Here is a 17,367-nt window from a genome sequence, read left to right as displayed (position 1 = left end):
CCACAAATTGAAGCAAATTTAATTTTAAAAATCCAAAAACTGGTTTCCCACACTCCGTTTTTGATACGTCCATATTTTCCTCTTGTTGCTGCATTATTTTCCCAGTTATTTCTATTTCACATTCCACTCCTTACAATTAGCCTTATATTGCAATAGGTTTTTTTTGTTTTTAACTTATAATCCTTAACCATCAGCTATCCACTTGCCAATTCCTGCATGCACGCTATTTTAACATTTCCAGTATGTACAAGGGAGATTACTCAACAAATTATCAATCCACAATAAATCAATAATTACGATTTCTAAAGTAAATTCTCCAGGTTTCCTTTTCTAGCCACAGGCCTGCGCTTTAAAACTTCATGTCCGAACAGTTTGTTTGTTTTGTTTTTTGCCCTGGTGCTTTCTCTGCAAAAAAAACCCCAAAACCCGCTCTTTCCTGCTGAATCGGAGCAAACGGCCATCCATGGAATACTCGAATTGCTGTTTGTTCTGATTAAGCATTAGAAAGTTTTTTCCTGGGGAAAGTGGGGGCGGACGGGGGACACAGAGCTTCAAAGAGCAGACCTGTGACCCTAAAGGCTTGGTTACTCATTGTCAAACCAGTCTCCCGCCCAGCGCAAGGAACAGCCAGTGACGCTCCTGCAGATGATCTCGGCGATTAAGCAAGGATATTGGTGTTCTGTTTGATCTTACGAGACACTCTCCCTACCTTGGATCAAATCTATGCTTCCAGGTGCCATAAGAAAGCTGCAGAGATAGTGCAGGATAGTGCGCACCCCGGAAGTGATCTCTTTCAGCTTCTGCCTTCTGGAAGAAGGTACAGGGTTAGAAAGACTAGGACTAGCCGCCTGAGAAACAGTTTCTATTCAAATGCGATTTTGGCTTTAAACGCGTTTAAGGTAGTCTCTATAGAGACATGGGTGGTGCTGTGAGTTAAACCACAGAGCCTAGGACTTGCCGATCAGAAGGTCGGTGGTTTGAATCCCCGCGATGTAGTGAGCTCCCGTTGCTCGGTCCCAGCTCCTGCCAACCTAGCAGTTCAAAAGCATGTCAAAGTGCAAGTAGATAAATAGGGAAGGTAAACGGCGTTTCTGTGCGCTGCTCTGGTTCTCCAGAAGCGGCTTAGTCTTGCTGGCCACATGACCCGGAAGCTGTACGCTGGCTCCCTCGGCCAATAAAGCGAGATGAGCGCCACAACCCCAGAGTCAGCCACCACTGGACCTAACGGTCAGGGGTCCCTTCACCTTCACTATGGGAGTATATGGTATTTAATTATGGGGTATCAGAGTTTTTAGGAAGTTAACCAGGCAGGGATAGCTGGGATAGCAGGCTTGCTGGTTTCTGAATGTCTGATGTTGATTTCGTTGTTCCGTATGGGACAATGACAATAAAGATTATCGTATCGTGTCCTTGCAAGGCGTCCTTTAACCCCCTCCCTCCTGCCCCTTTCCTCTCACGCAGCAGCTGCTACACTCGAGCTCCAGCGTGATGCTTAGCCCGTCGCAGCATCCTCGCGACCTCCTGCAGCAAGGCTGTCCTGTGGTCCCCTGGGAAGAGTACCAGCAGCTCCAGCGCCAGTTCCTGCAGGAGGAGAGGAGGTGCCAACGCCTGCAGGAGGAGCTCGAAAACCGGCCCTTGGAGACGAACATGCCCCAGGTATGTCCTCCATCCACACACACTTTCTCTTTCCCCTTTGTGGTCTTGGGGCGTAGAGAGCCTTCACCTACAGTAGGCGCCTCTCCATTTCTCCTCTTCTCATCACGGTGACCCTTTTCTCTGTTTATGCCAGTTGCAAACCCCACCCCAGTCTTCCCTAAAATGCTCCGTAGATACTATCCTTCTCTTTGTTGCACCAAAGCATGACCCCCTTGCATTACTGTGATCAGTGTTTTGTTCGTTTGTTCATTTGCAATATCTGTAGCCGGCTCTTCATTGCCAAAAAGGCACCGCAGAGTCCCGGGCAACCCGCAGGATTTGTATTTCTGCAAAGTGGGGCAAAGTACTTCTTCACGCAGTGCATGGACTGTGGAACTCTCTCCCACATGAGGCAATGGGGCCACCCACTTGGATGGCTTTAAAAGAGGCCTCCACATGTGGTGGGAATGCCCCAAAATCCGACTATTCTGGACAACAACTATACGAGAAATATGCAAAATAACTAAGCAAGTTTTAGAAGTTACCCCAGAATTGGCCCTACTAAACATCTTCCAAGACAATAATGCCCACTTACATCACAAAGAACTCATAACCCACCTACTCTCAGCAGCCAGAAACATCATAGCCAGACACTGGAGAGACGTGTGAGGAGTAAACATGGACCAATGGTACCAAGTAGTATGGGAAAAACACCCTTACTAGAAAATTAACCAATAAACTGAAACTGACACGGGGACAAATAGAAGAAGACGCCGTCACCCTGTTATGGCTCCCCTTTATCACATACACAGCCCAACAATAGTTCTAGTTACAGGTAAGTAGCCATGTCGGTCTGCTATAGTCGAAACAAAACAAAAATAGAAAAAGTATGCATGCACGCAAAAGCTCATACCAATAACAAACTTAGTTGCTCTCTATGGCACTACTGGAAGGAATTTTTTTATTTTGTTTTGACAGCCCAGCAAGACGACGACAAGAATCCACCAACAGCATACAAATCAATATGGCTAACCTGATTCAAAAACACACACACACCCCACGCACACACGAAAACAAAGTTCACCACAGCCAATCACAGATGAACAACCACACCTTGGCCAACCCCAACCTCTCTCACCACCAAAGGAACACAAGCGAATAGCAGAGAGAACCCGCACAAGCGACACTGACACAAAACCCCACACATGCATTAAGTAAAATACAGTGGTGCCTCGCAAGACGAAAAGAATCCGTTCTGTGATTCTCTTTGTCTAGCGGTTTTTTCGTCTTGCGAATCAAGCCCATTGACGGATTAGCGGATTAGCGCTATTAGCGGCTTTCAGCGGCTTATCTGCTGATCGGATCAGCTGATAAGCGGCTTAGCGGCTTAGGAAAAGGGGGGAGGGGAAAAAACCAGCAGGAACTCGCAAGACATTGTCGTCTTGCGAAGCAAGCCCATAGGAAATTCCTTTTGCGAAGCACCTCCAAAACGGAAAACTCTTTCGTCTAGCAAGTTTTCCGTCTTGCGAGGCATTCGTCTTGCGGGGCACCACTGTAGAAACATTGCCCCCCCCGACTCCACCCCCACCCACCATGGCCCCCTCCACCTCTTCCCCCCTTTTCTTCTAATGTAACGCTCATGTCTCAACCAATGAAACTGATCTGTAGAAAATGCAACTTGGAAAAAGAGACATTGCACATACCGTATTTTTCACTCTATAGGACGCACCTGACCACAGGACGCACCTTGTTTTAGAAGAGGAGAACAAGAAAAAAAATTTCTCCCCCTCTCTGCTCAGCGCCCCTTCAGCGAAGCGGAAGGAGAAACGGAGCCCCTTCCATTTCTCCTCCCGCTTCGCTGAAGAGGCGCTGCGCCTTAACTGAAGGGGCACCTACCCTTCAGCGAAAGGAACCTGAAGCCTCCGGAGCGCAACGGGAGCTCCTGCCGTGCTCCGGAGGCTTCAGGCAGCTATCTGGAGAGTGAGAGGGGTCGATGCACACCGACCCCTCTCGCTCTCCAGGATTCAGCGAAAGCAACGCAAAGCCTCCGGAGCGCGGCGGGAGCGCTCCCACTGCACTTTGGAGGCTTTGCGTTGCTCCCTAAGACGCAGACACATTTCCCCTTAATTTTTGGAGGGGGAAATGTGCGTCTTATAGAGTGAAAAATACGGTACTTTGGTAAACCAAGAAATCTTTAATAAAAAATAGGATGGGGCATTCATAGAGGAGGAGACGCGGCCAGGAATCCCCCCAATCGCGCGGGGCTGGGGCCGTGAAGCCCACGACCCCACCTCCTCTGAAGTGCGGAAGTGGCTTTGCGTGGCGAGTTCCCCCAAGTGGAAATAACGACACAGGTGTTGCACTGCTTGCCTTTTCCGCACAGCTGAGACTAATCTTTAACTGAATGTTCTTTGCGATTCCCCTGCATGTTGAGCTTGCTATTCACCGGGAGCTGGGCTTGCTGTTCTGTAAATGTTGGGCTTGCTGTCCTTTCCTCTTTATCCCCCGGCACTCGCTGATGTGTCTGTCTTGCTGCGATGGCTTAAGCGGCGCTGTTTGTCTGCATTACTAACTGTGACGTGCTGTTTTGCAACAGGCTGTGTGTGAAGTGTGTCCTCCTTGCCTTCTCTCCCTAGGCCTTGCTTCCGGAGCAGAGATCGGTTCACGCAGATACGTACAGACGGATCGGTCACCTCTGACTTCCCTTGGCTGCTAAATGCACCTCATTCCTTACTCACAAATACTGGCATAAGCGGAGAAACCCAGGGATCAAATTGCTTTTTCTTCTTTCTTTTGCTTTGTTTTTTTTTAAAAAAAAACAAGTTATTTTAATTTAAAACCTCTCCAGTATTATGTTTTCTTCCCCCTTATTTATTTTTCCTCATAATCTATTTTTGTTTCTTTTTGTGCATGGGGGGGAAAAAAGAGAATCACACGTTATTGTCTATTTTTTTTCTTAAATTTCTTATGAATCATTTGGTTTTTTAAAATTTATTTATGTTATTTAAAAATTGCTTATCCAGGGGAGTTTGGAAAGAGAAACGTTATTTTTTTGCCCTCAAATTTTATGCTGTAACTATTTTTTGAACGAAAAGGTACAAATTTTTTATATATTGGATTTGAAGGAGAAAATTTGGGTTATTTATACAAAGTTTTGTACAAGATGTATCAATACTTTTTAAGCGGGGAAAGTGCTACACTTTTTTATTTTAATTGGACAAATAAAATACACATTTTAAATATGTGTGTGTCTTCTTCTCTTACTAAACCATGGGGGGGGGGAGGTGTGGGGAACCTCCAGTCCAGGGGCTATATCTGGCCCTCCAGCGTAGCTGTCAACTTTCCCCTTTTCTTGCGAGGAATCCTATTCGGAATAAGGGAAATTTCCTTTAAAAAAGGGGAAAGTTGACAGCTATGCCCTCCAGGCCCTTGGAGTTCTCCTCAGGCCACACCCCTATTGTAGAAATGTATGTTGCTCCGCCCACTTTTACCTCTTGCCCCGCCCACCACCGGCAGCTGGCCCCTGGAACATTGCTCAGAAGGGAATGCGGACCCCGCCTGAAAGAGGTTCCTCACTCCCTGCCTTAGGGCTTATTGTAACTATTAGGCTAAAGTCTTAATTGGAAAGGCTGAGTCTGATGCAACAGTCTGATTTAACCAGGTTCAGGTAGGTAGCCATGTTGGTCTGACGCATTTGAAATAAAAATAAAAAAATAGTCCAGTAGCACCTTAGAGCCCAACCGCCGTATTTTTCGCTCCATAAGACGCACCTGACCATAAGACGCACCTAGTTATTAGAGGAGGAAAACAAGAAAAAAAATATTCTGAATGAAACTGGATGTATGATTTTTGTGGTTCATGCTGTGGCCACAGACATATGATCTGATGGTGAATTTGGGGTGACCCAATGCAAAAATCCTGAGGATCCATGTGGATCCGTGCTTTGTAACCACATTTTTGCACCATTGCAGCCCCAGGAAACAGTGGATGCGTGATTCTTTTGGTGCAGGCTATAGTCATGGACATGCTATGTGATCTGATGGTGAATTTGGGGTTACCCAATGCAAAAATCCTGAGGATCCATGGGCTTTTACCTCCCCCCTCCCAGGCAGCCTCTAGCATCCCTTATCTCTCTCCCAATCCCACCAATCAGCTGTTTCCTCTCAACACTCCCTTCCCTCTTGCTTGCCTTAGTGTCTTTTCCTTAGCTGGAGCAGTTTTTTGCTCCTCCTTTTCTTCTAATTTCTCTCCTTATTGCTTTAGTCTTACTGATTCCACCCTTTGCAAGTTTGCTGTCTTTACCTCCCCCCTCCCAGGCAGCCTCCTTTATCTCTAGCATCCCTTATCTCTCTCCCCTATCGGCAAACGATCAGCGGCTTTGTTTCAACACCCACTTCCCTCTTTCCAAAAAAAAAAAAAAGGATCTTCTTTTTGCCCCTGGGCAATTCAGCTTCAGGGACCACACATTCGCTCCATAAGACGCACAGACATTTTCCCTTACTTTTTAGGACAAAAAAAGTGCATCTTATGGAGCGAAAAATACGGTAAGTTTGTGCTAGGCAGTGCCGTCTTAAGCATACCTGGCGCCATGGTGCAAAGCTCCCTCCGGCACGCACACACACACGTTTCCCAGAGTTTTTAAGGGAGGACAGCGCTGCCGGCGAGGCTGGAGGAGGCGGGCAGCGGCTGGAAGGTGGCTCCTCCGGCGGGGAAGAGGCAGAGGCTGGACACGGCGCCTTCCGGCTCAGCTGGAGGCTCCGGGCGCGACGCTGCTTTGGCATGGCAGAGGTAGGCGAGGGCGGTGAGCTGATGGCAAGAGGCGCCGTGTCCAGCCTCTGCCTCTTCCCAGGCACCCTACAGAGCTTGGCACCCTGGCGCCCCGTGCCACTAGCCTCTATGGGTAAGATGCCCCTGGTTCTAGGTACAGTGGTACCTCGGGTTACATACGCTTCAGGTTACACACTTCAGGTTACAGACTCCGCTAACCCATAAATAGTGCTTCAGGTAAAGAACTATGCTTCAGGATGAGAACAGAAATCGTGCTCCGGCGGCACAGCAGCAGCAGGAGGCCCCATTAGGTAAAGTGGTGCTTCAGGTTAAGAACAGTTTCAGGTTAAGTACGGACCTCCGAAACGAATTAAGTACTTAACCCGAGGTACCACTGTATAAGCTTTTGTTTGCATGCACACTTATTCAGATACACTGAAACAAATATCACCAGGAAAAAGCAAGGAAGGGATGGTATACAGATGACCAAAATATCTTTAGCATGTGTAGGGAGACAAGAATCCATTATCACCCTTGCTTTTCCCTGTAGGACTACCGGTAATTGCAGTCATTAACAGTCGTCAACAGGTTTACCATAGCCATTGAGTCAATCTCCCATCTCCTACTACCCTCCTGAGAAAAACACGATCCCACTATATATAAGGGTCTGGTGACTTCTGTTTCAGTGTGCATGCACACGAAAGTTTACACCCAGAACAAAGTTAGTTCGTCTCTAAGGTCAAGGTAAAAGGTGGTCGACTCTGGGGTTGCGGCGCTCATCTCGTTTTATTGGCCGAGGGAGCCGGCGTACAGCTTCCGGGTCATGTGGCAAGCATGACTAAGCCGCTTCTGGCGAACCAGAGCAGCACACGGAAAAGCCGTTTACCTTCCCGCTGGAGTGGTACCTATTTACCTACTAGCACTTTGCCGTGCTTTCGAACTGCTAGGTTGGCAGGAGCAGGAACCGAGCAACGGGAGCTCACCCCGTCGCGGGGATTCGAACCGCTGACCTTCTGATCGGCAAGTCCTAGGCTCTGTGGTTTAACCCACAGTGCTACTGGACTATTTTTAAATTTTTTATTTAGATTTGACCAGGGAGAGAGAGAGAGAGCTTGGTTACTGCATTCTTTGGTGCAGTAAACCAAGTGACAGAGGATTAAGCAGCGAGCCAGAATGCACTCGGTCGTGGCTCATCAATTTTCGAGCCAGAGATTGGGATGAAACCCTGAAATAGTTCATGTGAAATCATGGAGATTGGGGAGAAAGGCTTTGGCGACATTGCAACAACATCTAACTTCACCGCAAAGGTTTTGGGATGAATGCATGATAAGCAGGAACTGCCTGGAACTGGAGGCGCAGGTTGCAGCCACAGGAAAGGTGGCATTTTTCCATCTCCGCCGTATTAAGCCGTTGTTCCCTTCCCTTTCTCGCCCTGATCTGGCCACAGTGATCCATTTGACAGTCACCTCGAGGCTTGACTACTGTAACTCGCTCTACGTGGGGCTGCCCTTGAAGCTGACCCAGAAACTCCAGCGGGTGCAGAGTGCCGCGGTGAGACTCCTTGCAGGGTCCTCGCTATGGGATCACATTCATCCACTGCTTAACCAACTGCACTGGCTCCTGGTGGAGTACAGGATCAGGTTTAAGGTGCTGTTTTGACCTTTAAAGTCCTATGCAGCCTAGGACCCACGTACCTACAGGACCGCCTCTCCTGGTATGCCCTGCTGAGGACCTTAAGGTCCACAAATGACAACACCCTGAAGATCCCAGGCCCCAGGGAGGTCAGACTGGCCTTGACCAGAGCCAGGGCCTTTTCGGTCGTGGCCCCAGCCTGGTGGAATGCTCTGCCACAAGAGACCAGGGCCCTGCAGGATTTGACATCTTTCCGCAGGGCCTGCAAGACAGAGTTGTTCCGCCTGGCCTTTGGTCAGGGCTCAGCCTGATTCCCCCTCTCTTTTTGTATAAGAATTAGTATGAAAGAGCCCTCCCAGCATTCTCACAGGCACATATAAGAACAGTTGGGCCTGATGAGCATTTACTGTTCCCAACCCTAATCCTGCGGAAAGCCATCTAATTATATTTTAATGTGATCCTGTTTTTAGGAGGTAATTTAATTATTGTTTGATTTCATACCAATGTTATATATTTGACGTTAGCCGTCCTGAGCCCGGTTTTGGCCGGGAAGGGAGAGATACGAAGAAAACTATTATTATTATTATTATTACAGTGGTACCACAGGTTAAGTACTTAATTCGTTCCGGAGGTCCATACTTAACCTGAAACTGTTCTTAACCTGAAGCACCACTTTAGCTAATGGGGCCTCCTGCTGCTGCCGCACCGCCGGAGCACAATTTCTGTTCTTATCCTGAAGCAAAGTTCTTAACCTGAAGCACTATTTCTGGCTTAGTGGAGTGTGTAACCTGAAGCATATGTAACCCGAGGTACCACTGTATTATTATTATTATTATTATTATTATTATTATTATTATTATGATGATGATGACGTTTTGGGGCTTTCATTTTAGAAAGAAGGGTGATGGGACGCCAACAACAATTATAAAATATAATTTATAAAATTATGCATTGTGTAGAGAAAGCGGATAGAGATGTTTTTCTCCTCTCATAATGCCAGGGATCATGCAGGAGGACTGACTGGCAGAAAGACCTTTCACGCAGAGCAGTAAGCAAGTTACGGCATTTGCTGCCACTTCCTGAGATGATGTCCGCCAGCTCAGCTGGCTTCCAAAGGGGGACTGGGCCAATCCATGGGAGAAAGGTCTTTCAACTGCTACAAACCACCACAAGTTAAAAGGAGCTTCCATGTACAGAGGCAGCCTATCCTGAGATAACATTCTGGAGGGGCGAACGACAGGGGAGGGCTGTTTTGGGTTTCCCATCAGCTTTTGGCCGGTCACGGCTGCAAACAAGATGCTGGACAACACAGATGAGAGGTGTGGGGGGAACCTGTGGCTCTCTAGATGTTGTCGTACTACAACTCCCATCATCCAGCTACCAGCACCCTGTGCAGGCAGGCAGCATCGGAAACACTTGCTGCCCCCAGCTGGGCGCTGGACTCGATGGCCCTTGTGGTCTCTTCCAACTCTATGATTCTATGATTCTATAAAGCCCGCCTGCCCTGGGGGAGGGGCTGCCACCAAAGGGAGTTGTCCCTCTTGGGGGTGGCACATTGGGAATGGAATGAGGGCATGGGCCAGCCCCCTTGTGCTAAAATGATGGTTTTAGTGGGAATGGGACAGGGATGTAGCCAGGGGGTGCAGGAAGGCAGCTGCCACCCAAATCAAGTAGAAGGATGAAAATACTGTACTTACTGTAACTAAATGACCAGTCGCATTGCAGAGACCCTAACCCCCCCGCTGCCGCCTGCCTGCCCCCTAAATTCTGGCTACACCCATGGAATGGGGTTTTAACTTGGGTTGTTGTTGTTGTTTAGTCGTTTAGTCGTGTCCGACTCTTCGTGACCCCCTGGACCAGAGCACGCCAGGCACTCCTGTCTTCCACTGCCTCCCGCAGTTTGGTCAAACTCATGCTGGTAGCTTCAAGAACACTGTCCAACCATCTCGTCCTCTGTCGTCCCCTTCTCCTTGTGCCCTCCATCTTTCCCAACATCAGGGTCTTTTCCAGGGAGTCTTCTCTTCTCATGAGGTGGCCAAAGTCTTAGAGCCTCAGCTTCAGGATCTGTCCTTCCAGTGAGCACTCAGGGCTGATTTCCTTAAGGATGGAGAGGTTTGATCTTCTTGCAGTCCATGGGACTCTCCAGTCTCCTCCAGCACCAGAATTCAAATTCACCTGGAGCAGGAACCGGCAAGCCACTCCAGTATCCCTGCCAAGAAAACTCCATGGACAAAGACAACAGGCATATCAAAATACTTACTGTAACTAAATGGCCAGTTGCATTGCAAGAGCTCAGTTCTGCCCCCTCCCATGCCTGTCCGCCCCCTAAATTCTGGCTACACCCATGGAATGGGGTTTCAACTTGGGTGGGTGTTGTTTATTTGGGGTGTGTATTTTAAATTGTTCTTTTCCTTGTTATTTGTTTTGCAACACAAGAAAATCTTTAATAAAAACTAATTTTGAAAAATACCAGTTAATTGCCCTGCAGGACTGAGTCGTCATAAAGTGCCCTTATATTCCCTTTTAGGGTGGACAAGAGCGTCTGCTCCAAACCATGGAAAAGCGCATGATGGATGTTGAACAGCAGCTGAGGCTGGTGAAGAGGCTGCTCCAAGACAAAGTCAATCAGCTGAAAGAACAGGTGAGCCTTTGCCCTCGATCTGGAGCAGCTAACCTGTGGTTGCAGGATTCTAATTCCCATCATCCCTGACCACTGGTCATGCTGGCTTCTGGGGCTGATGGGAGTTGGAGTCCAGCAACAACTGGAACGCAAATGGTTCCCGCTCCTGTTTCAGTCATCGAGCGATGGTTCCTCAACAGCTCAGGGAATCACCAATATGTGGGATAAATATCAGCTGCAAATAACCAGCATGCTTAGCTCTAGTAAATGCATGAAGGGGTTAAGACCACAGACTAAGCCATCCTCCTAGGCTTTGCTAGGTCACCCCCCACCCCTCACTTTGGGTGAAAAATTTGGCAAAACTGGGTGAATTGTCTGGGCTGATTGATCTAAGCCCAGACCGTGTGGCTTTACCAAGTCGTCTTTCTGTTTCTATACAAATAATTTAGAAACATTTATCAATTTTGAAACTAAGTTTTGCTGCCTGTGTTGTCTTGCTGCTGTATGGAAAAGCATATGAATCTGACCTTTGAAGAGTTAGTAAGTAAAGCATTTTTAACTTACCAAACAGGTGGTCTCTTTCAATGCTAAGGGAAGAAAGGGGAACTTTGGAAAGAAACTTAGAAGGGGATATTGTAAAGTCTAACAAATTACCGTATTTTTCTCTCTATAACACGCAGATTTTTTCTCCTAAAAAGGAAGGGGAAATGTCTGTGCGTGTTATTGAGCGAATGTGTGGTCCCTGGAGCCGAAAAATCAGGCAAAAATCAAATCGCGCGTCTAGGAGAAGGGAAACCTGAAAAGAGGAGGCTGTTGCTTTCCTGCATTCTGCCTCAGGGTCTTACTGCCCACCCACTTCTGTTTGTTACTGTGTAACGGAACAAAGAGCAGGGAAAGCCCCTCCCCTCCAGGCAAGCAGAGGGGAAAGCAGAGCGTCCTTCCTTCCTCTCTGTGCTCCGGTGCTGCTGAAAACATGCAGGTGGGAGAGAGAGAGAGAGAGAGAGAGAGAGAGAGAGAGAGAGAGCTGGCTGGCTGGCTTGGGTGGGGGGAAACTTTTGCCTTCCTTTCCTCCCTCCCGTTATATCCCTCTCCTGCATTCTTAACCAGCTGCTTCTCTGCACACCCCTCTCGTGCTCCTTGTCCCTTCTGTGTTTTTCCTTCCCTCCCCACTTAAAATGTGGTTACAAAGCATGGATCCACATGGATCCTCAGGATCTTTGCATTGGGTCACCCCAAATTCACCATCAGATCACATGTCTGTGGCCACAGCATGAAGCACAAAAATGATACATCCACTGTTTCATTCAGAATGTTTTTTCCCTTGTTTTCCTCCTCTAAAAACGATGTGCGTGTTATGGTCAGGTGCGTGTTATAGAGCGAAAAATACGGTATATTTGCACACTTTTCTTTGCTTGCCTCTCATCAAGAGAGTATTTGTCCCAAACCTGGATCTAGAAACATGAGGAATTTCCCTTTTCTTCTTTTAAGCCAATTACAACCAAACATTTAAAAAGCACACAACATGAATATTTCGGGTTGAGTTGGGATGAGCACCTGGGGTTGTGGGGTCAGGGCAGAGCGTTACAGAACACAGACCTTGTTTTTGCACCCTTGGGGAGCAAGCCCTCATTTGCTGCCTGTGTTTTCCAGCTTGCCAAGAACACGAAAGCCGATGAGATGGTGAAGGACCTCTTTGTGGAGAACGCCCAGCTCCTGAAGGCCCTGGAGATGACCGAGAGGAGGCAGAAGACTGTGGAGAAGAAGAACTACTTGCTGGAAGAAAAGATTGCCAACCTTGGCCGGATCGTCAAGAACCTGACCTCGCCCACCTTGGGCTCCGCGGCTCAGCTGGGGTCTTAGCAAAGCCATACCCGGCTGTCTCTGCACAGCTGGGGACGCACTTTACTTAAAGCTGTCTTTTCAACGCTGCCTTTTTAAGATTAGTGACAACGGCTGCCCTTTGGGCTGTTCCTTCTCTGCCCCAAAGAAACCCTGATTCTGTTCTCGAGTGCACATTATCCCTACATGCCTTGTGGTGCAATGTTGCTCTGCCAGCCCTAGAAGGTGGCCAGACTGAGGCTTATCTTCTCATCAGGGCGTTCAGGAAAAGCCAGAGCTCTTAGAGCTTCTCGTTTTCTGATCTGATGGGGCAGCGGAGGTGAGAAAACAGATGGGACGCGGCCAGAGCAGAAAGGACCAGCTGGGGAAAAGGGAGATTTGAACCTCAGGCTCTTGGGGATGAAGGGGAGGCCTGGAGATGGATCTCTTCAGGGAATCTCAGGGCCAGGATCCAAACATGAACCTCAGGGCGCCCCGTAGCCCACAAGCATCACTGCCCACAGGGCCACGTTGCTCAGAAAGGTGAACCACGCCTGGAAAGCGTTCAATCAAGGGTGGGGAGCCACAGGCCTGGGAACCAATTGCACCCCATCCTTGCCTCTCTAGATGCCCCTCCGGCCACAGCCCATCCCCAGCCCTGCTCCACACACCTCCTGAGGATCCTGGCTGGAATGTGCCCATGAGGGCAGGATAATTTCTTCTGTCTGTCTGCAAGGAGACAGGCACGGCTGTGCATCCCTCTAGGGAAGAGATGTATCTCAGAGAATCTGCCTTGCAAGCAGAATGTCCCAGCTTCCACCCCCAGTCGGGCTGGGAGAGGCTCTGGAGAGCTGCTGCCAGTTGGTGTAGGCATTACTGAGCTGGATGGACCAATGGTCTGATTCAGTATAAGGCTGTTAGGTGCCTGTGTGCATCCCAGAGAGAGAGAGAGAGAGAGAATATCTCTGGCTTTCATGTGCCTGGAATGTACCTACAGTTGTTGTTTAGTCGTTTAGTCATGTCTTCGTGACCCCCTGGGCCAGAGCACGCCAGACACTCCTGTCTTCCACTGCCTCCCACAGTTTGGTCAAACTCTGGTTTGCTTCGAGAACACTGTCCCACCATCTCATCCTCTGTCGTCCCCTTCTCCTTGTGCCCTCCATCTTTCCCAGCATCAGGGTCTTTTCCAGGGAGTCTTCTCTTCTCATGAGGTGGCCAAAGTACTGGAGCCTCAGCTTCGGGATCTGTCCTTCCAGTGAGCACTCAGGGCTGATTTCCTTCAGAATGGATAGGTTGGATCTTCTTGCAGTCCATGGGACTCTCAAGAGTCTCCTCCAGCACCATAATTCAAAAGCATCAATTCTTCGGCGATCAGCCTTCTTTATGGTCCAGCTCTAACTATAGCTTTAACTATACGGACCTTTGTTGGCAAAGTGATGTCTCTGCTTTTTAAGAGGCTATCTAGGTTTGTCATTGCTTTTCTCCCAAGAAGCAGGCACTTCCATACATCACTACTGGGAGTACCTACCGTACTTTACATAAGTGTAATGGCTGCATCCAATGATCTCCCCGCTTTTTTGCCTCTGAGACGCCTCGCCCACTGCCCAAATCGCCCTGCAACCTTTGGGTTGAAAAAGGTTCCCCACCCCTGCCTTTTGGGATTAAGGGGAGCCTACAGGTGGATCTCACCACCTCCCCGACCCCAAAATCAGTGTGACAGAAAGAGGGGTTGTGGGGTGGTTGTGTGGGCGAGGGGAGATGGTTGCCCACCACAAACAGAAGCCAAGCAGAGGTCCTAAGCCCCTCCTTTCTGCAAGTGGCGCCCACAGAATTCTGCAAACTGTTCGGGAGGGGGGAATAATTGATTTGCAGATCGGAAGGGGCATCGTTGGGTGGTCAAAAGCACTTGGTGCAAGCAGCCGGTTCCTGCCTCAACCTCAAGAATCTCAGGGAGCCATAGACTGTATATGGCAGTACCATATCAAACGGCCACTCATGAACAGTAGTAGCTCCCCCTTCACAAATAAAGGCTTTATTGAGTCTGTCTGGTTTTTAAGGCATATCTGACCATTTTTATTCATCTGCCCCCAAGTGAATTGCGATCCCTGCATTTCAGGGGATTGGACTAAATGATTCTCAAGGGCCCCTTCCAACTCTTCAATTCTGTGAATACCAAAATTCTCAATAACCCGAATTCCATGCACATATTCAAATGAACAGTTGTGAATGCCGTCTCAGGATAGGTGCTTCAGTTAATGTGGTCTGAGTGTTTTAAATGTGTGGTGCGCACCCTGGAGGGCACATTCTCAGCCTTGCTTTCAGTTCCTGACATTTTCCACGGGTGTCTTCTGCAACATGCCATTGACGCAATAATAGTGCATTCATAGTGGATTAACATTGGACCACACACCCTTCCTTCTGTGTTATTATTTTGCAATGTTTCCCCAGTGTTTTATTGCTGTCTGGAGGGGCACTCGAAGAAGTTACAGGACTGGAGATAAATAAGTATGCCCACCTCCAAAACTTCTGCAGGCACAAACAATATTGAAAGCGGGGTTGTGTATAACCGCCCTACTATGGGGCAAATAAGGGCAAATAAAAATTATGTTAAGTTGTGGGTGAACATATCAGACGACACAGCGATTCTTCAAACAGCTCTTGTTTATTCAGAGGCCAGAACAGAACTGAACTGAAGGGTTCAGTCAGCCTGCTTATATAGAGCTCCAGTACAACGTAACTGTAACAATTTTCTAAAGCTATCCAATCACTGAACGTCACTTTCGATCCCATATTTGTATAACTATCTACAGTCTCCCCCTGCTGGCCCAGGGTGAGAACTTCAGTACATAACAAATTATGCCTGCATTCTGGGTAGCTGCTGAGAGTCACGGCTGATCATTGTAGGCCAGGTTAAACAGTTCCATGACACATTCAGGAACCATCAGTCCTGTGGGTTTCCTGGGAGATTTTCTGTGCAAATTAGGGGTCAGTTGCATCTGAAAGTTTTCTGGTGACCTAAGTGATCTCACTCAGCCAGTTCATTTTACACATTTTATTTTACGAACAGACAACTTCATAAAACGCCAAGTTTGCCCGATACTTCTTTGCAGCTGGCGCCTGGTCGTCATTACTGCCAAAGGTATGGCAATTTTCCATGGGAAAACGGAGCTCTTAGAGAAGCCTTTCCACCCTCAGGTTGCAGAGAGTCGTTGGCCACCCTACCGTGGACCACAACTTAGAGACAATGAAACTTGAACATGCCTTAACTTGTGCATTTAGCTGTGGCCTCACCTCTGCCGTGTCAACGCCAGAGGGGAATGCTCAGGGAATCGCACACGGATCCTATAGCCATGTAGCTTTGCGTGAGTCCTTTCTTCTGGACTTTACGTGAGCACCAAACCCTCTACTGAGTTGCTGCTAGGGAGACCCATCGCCAGCCAGCCAGCCAGCCAGAGCAGGGAGCCCTCCTGCCCATGTCCAAGGCTTGTTAGTCTAATACTGCACAAGGCAGATCTACATATTCCTCCTATATCCTGGAGGATGTGAGTGCTGAAACCCACCAGTTGCCTTAATACAGAGACCAGGCACCAGTTGAGATTCCTACATTGCAGAGGGTTGGACGAGCTCATTCTTGGGGTCCCTCCACAATTCTGTTATTCCTCTTCCTGCAGTTGAGCTGGTCCATTCCCCTAACCTGTTGAGAGGGGCAAGTCCCACACACTCCTTGGGGATGCCAGTTTTAGGGGAATCAAGCCATTCACCATCTATGGTTCTTTATTCCCATGACGTGATTGAAACTCTAGGGGCCTGAGAAACAGCCTCGTGGTGAAAAAATGCTCCACAGAGGCTCAGCAAAGTCCTGGCCTGAGTCTCTTTTGGAAGCACTGCAAACCTAGTTTTCGTTCACATGGACTATCTTGGTTACGTCCGCTGGGACTAATTTTAATGGTAACTCTCAGGCATGTTTGCTGCCTTGTTATCCCATCCTGAGCCCTTTGGGCAGGCAATAAATATAAATCAATAAAATAAAAGGAGGCAAGTGTTGTCATTTTTTGAAAGTGCAGATTCTTTCGGTTTTCAGTCACGGCTGCATATCGTTCCATAAAAGTTTGCAAAACGTGTAAAACACCTTGAGCCTTTAACAAACGAACAAAAAAAGTTCAAAATAACAAAAACACAAAGCATTTTGCAAAGAAGTGTTGCTGTTTGTAAAACTGCTCGTGCGAAAGGGGAAAGTGATCAGAGAAAGAGGGAGGAGGTTGCAGCCTCTGGCTCAGGGCTATTTCTCAGTCTGAGACTTCCTCTGAGCAAACTTGAAAGCCTCTTTATCACCGTCAGAGCAAGGACGGTCCATCAGTTGCCCCAGTGCTCCAGCAGATGATGGTATAGCTCCTGCTCAGGGGGGCAGGGGGATGTCCCAGAGTTGCATTCCTCCAAATACCTTTGTTATAAGAAAAAACCTTTTCCCTAATGGGGTGTCTAAGAGCCCGTATAGAGTCCTCCTGTAGGTTCTCTATCAGTAGGAGAAAATAACAGAGGCCAAGCAGAGAATGTTGAGAAGCAAAGCAGCTAGTAAGCCTGATCTTTATTAAACTGTTGCAACAGGGTGCTCACTCACCACATGCAGGAGGGAGGGGGAACCCAGAACAATGGTGTGCAAGCCCCTATATAGACTTTTTGTTTTTGTTTTTTTTTAAATGATATTTATTAAAACAAAAGAATTTTTTAAAATTACACTGAGGCAAAGAAGGCATTGAGTAGTTCAGCCCTTTCTGTGTCCCCTGTTTGCATTTCACCATCTTCTCCTCTGAGTGACCCCACAGTTTCTTTGTTCTTCCTTTTGCTACGAACATACCCATAAAAGCCTTTTTTGTTGCTTTTAACCTCTCTAGCAA

The 17,367-nt window shown here is 48.0% G+C and overlaps 1 protein-coding gene and 1 long non-coding RNA gene across 2 annotated transcripts in view; both read left to right on the top strand.

The window, feature by feature from the left end:
- Positions 1 to 13,478, top strand: part of NIN (ninein) — a 147,880-nt gene extending 134,402 nt beyond the window's left edge. Inside the window, exons 27-29 of the mRNA XM_082229404.1 lie at positions 1,462 to 1,656; positions 10,562 to 10,675; positions 12,305 to 13,478. Coding sequence (XP_082085530.1) covers positions 1,462 to 1,656; positions 10,562 to 10,675; positions 12,305 to 12,514 — 519 coding nt within the window. The 3' untranslated portion in view covers positions 12,515 to 13,478. The remainder of the gene's footprint in view (positions 1 to 1,461; positions 1,657 to 10,561; positions 10,676 to 12,304) is intronic.
- Positions 13,479 to 14,203: 725 nt separating this feature from the next.
- On the top strand, positions 14,204 to 16,503 carry LOC309531097. Its single transcript, XR_014219070.1, has 2 exons — positions 14,204 to 15,592; positions 15,641 to 16,503. It is a non-coding gene; the product is annotated as an uncharacterized lncRNA (long non-coding RNA).
- Positions 16,504 to 17,367: the final 864 nt, after the last annotated feature.

The sequence above is a fragment of the Podarcis vaucheri genome, assembly GCF_965113315.1.
Source record: "Podarcis vaucheri genome assembly, chromosome: 1".
NCBI classification, from domain to species: Eukaryota; Metazoa; Chordata; class Lepidosauria; order Squamata; family Lacertidae; genus Podarcis; species Podarcis vaucheri.
Note: the sequence above shows the minus strand (reverse complement) of the source record. Positions and strands in the feature narration are given on the sequence as shown.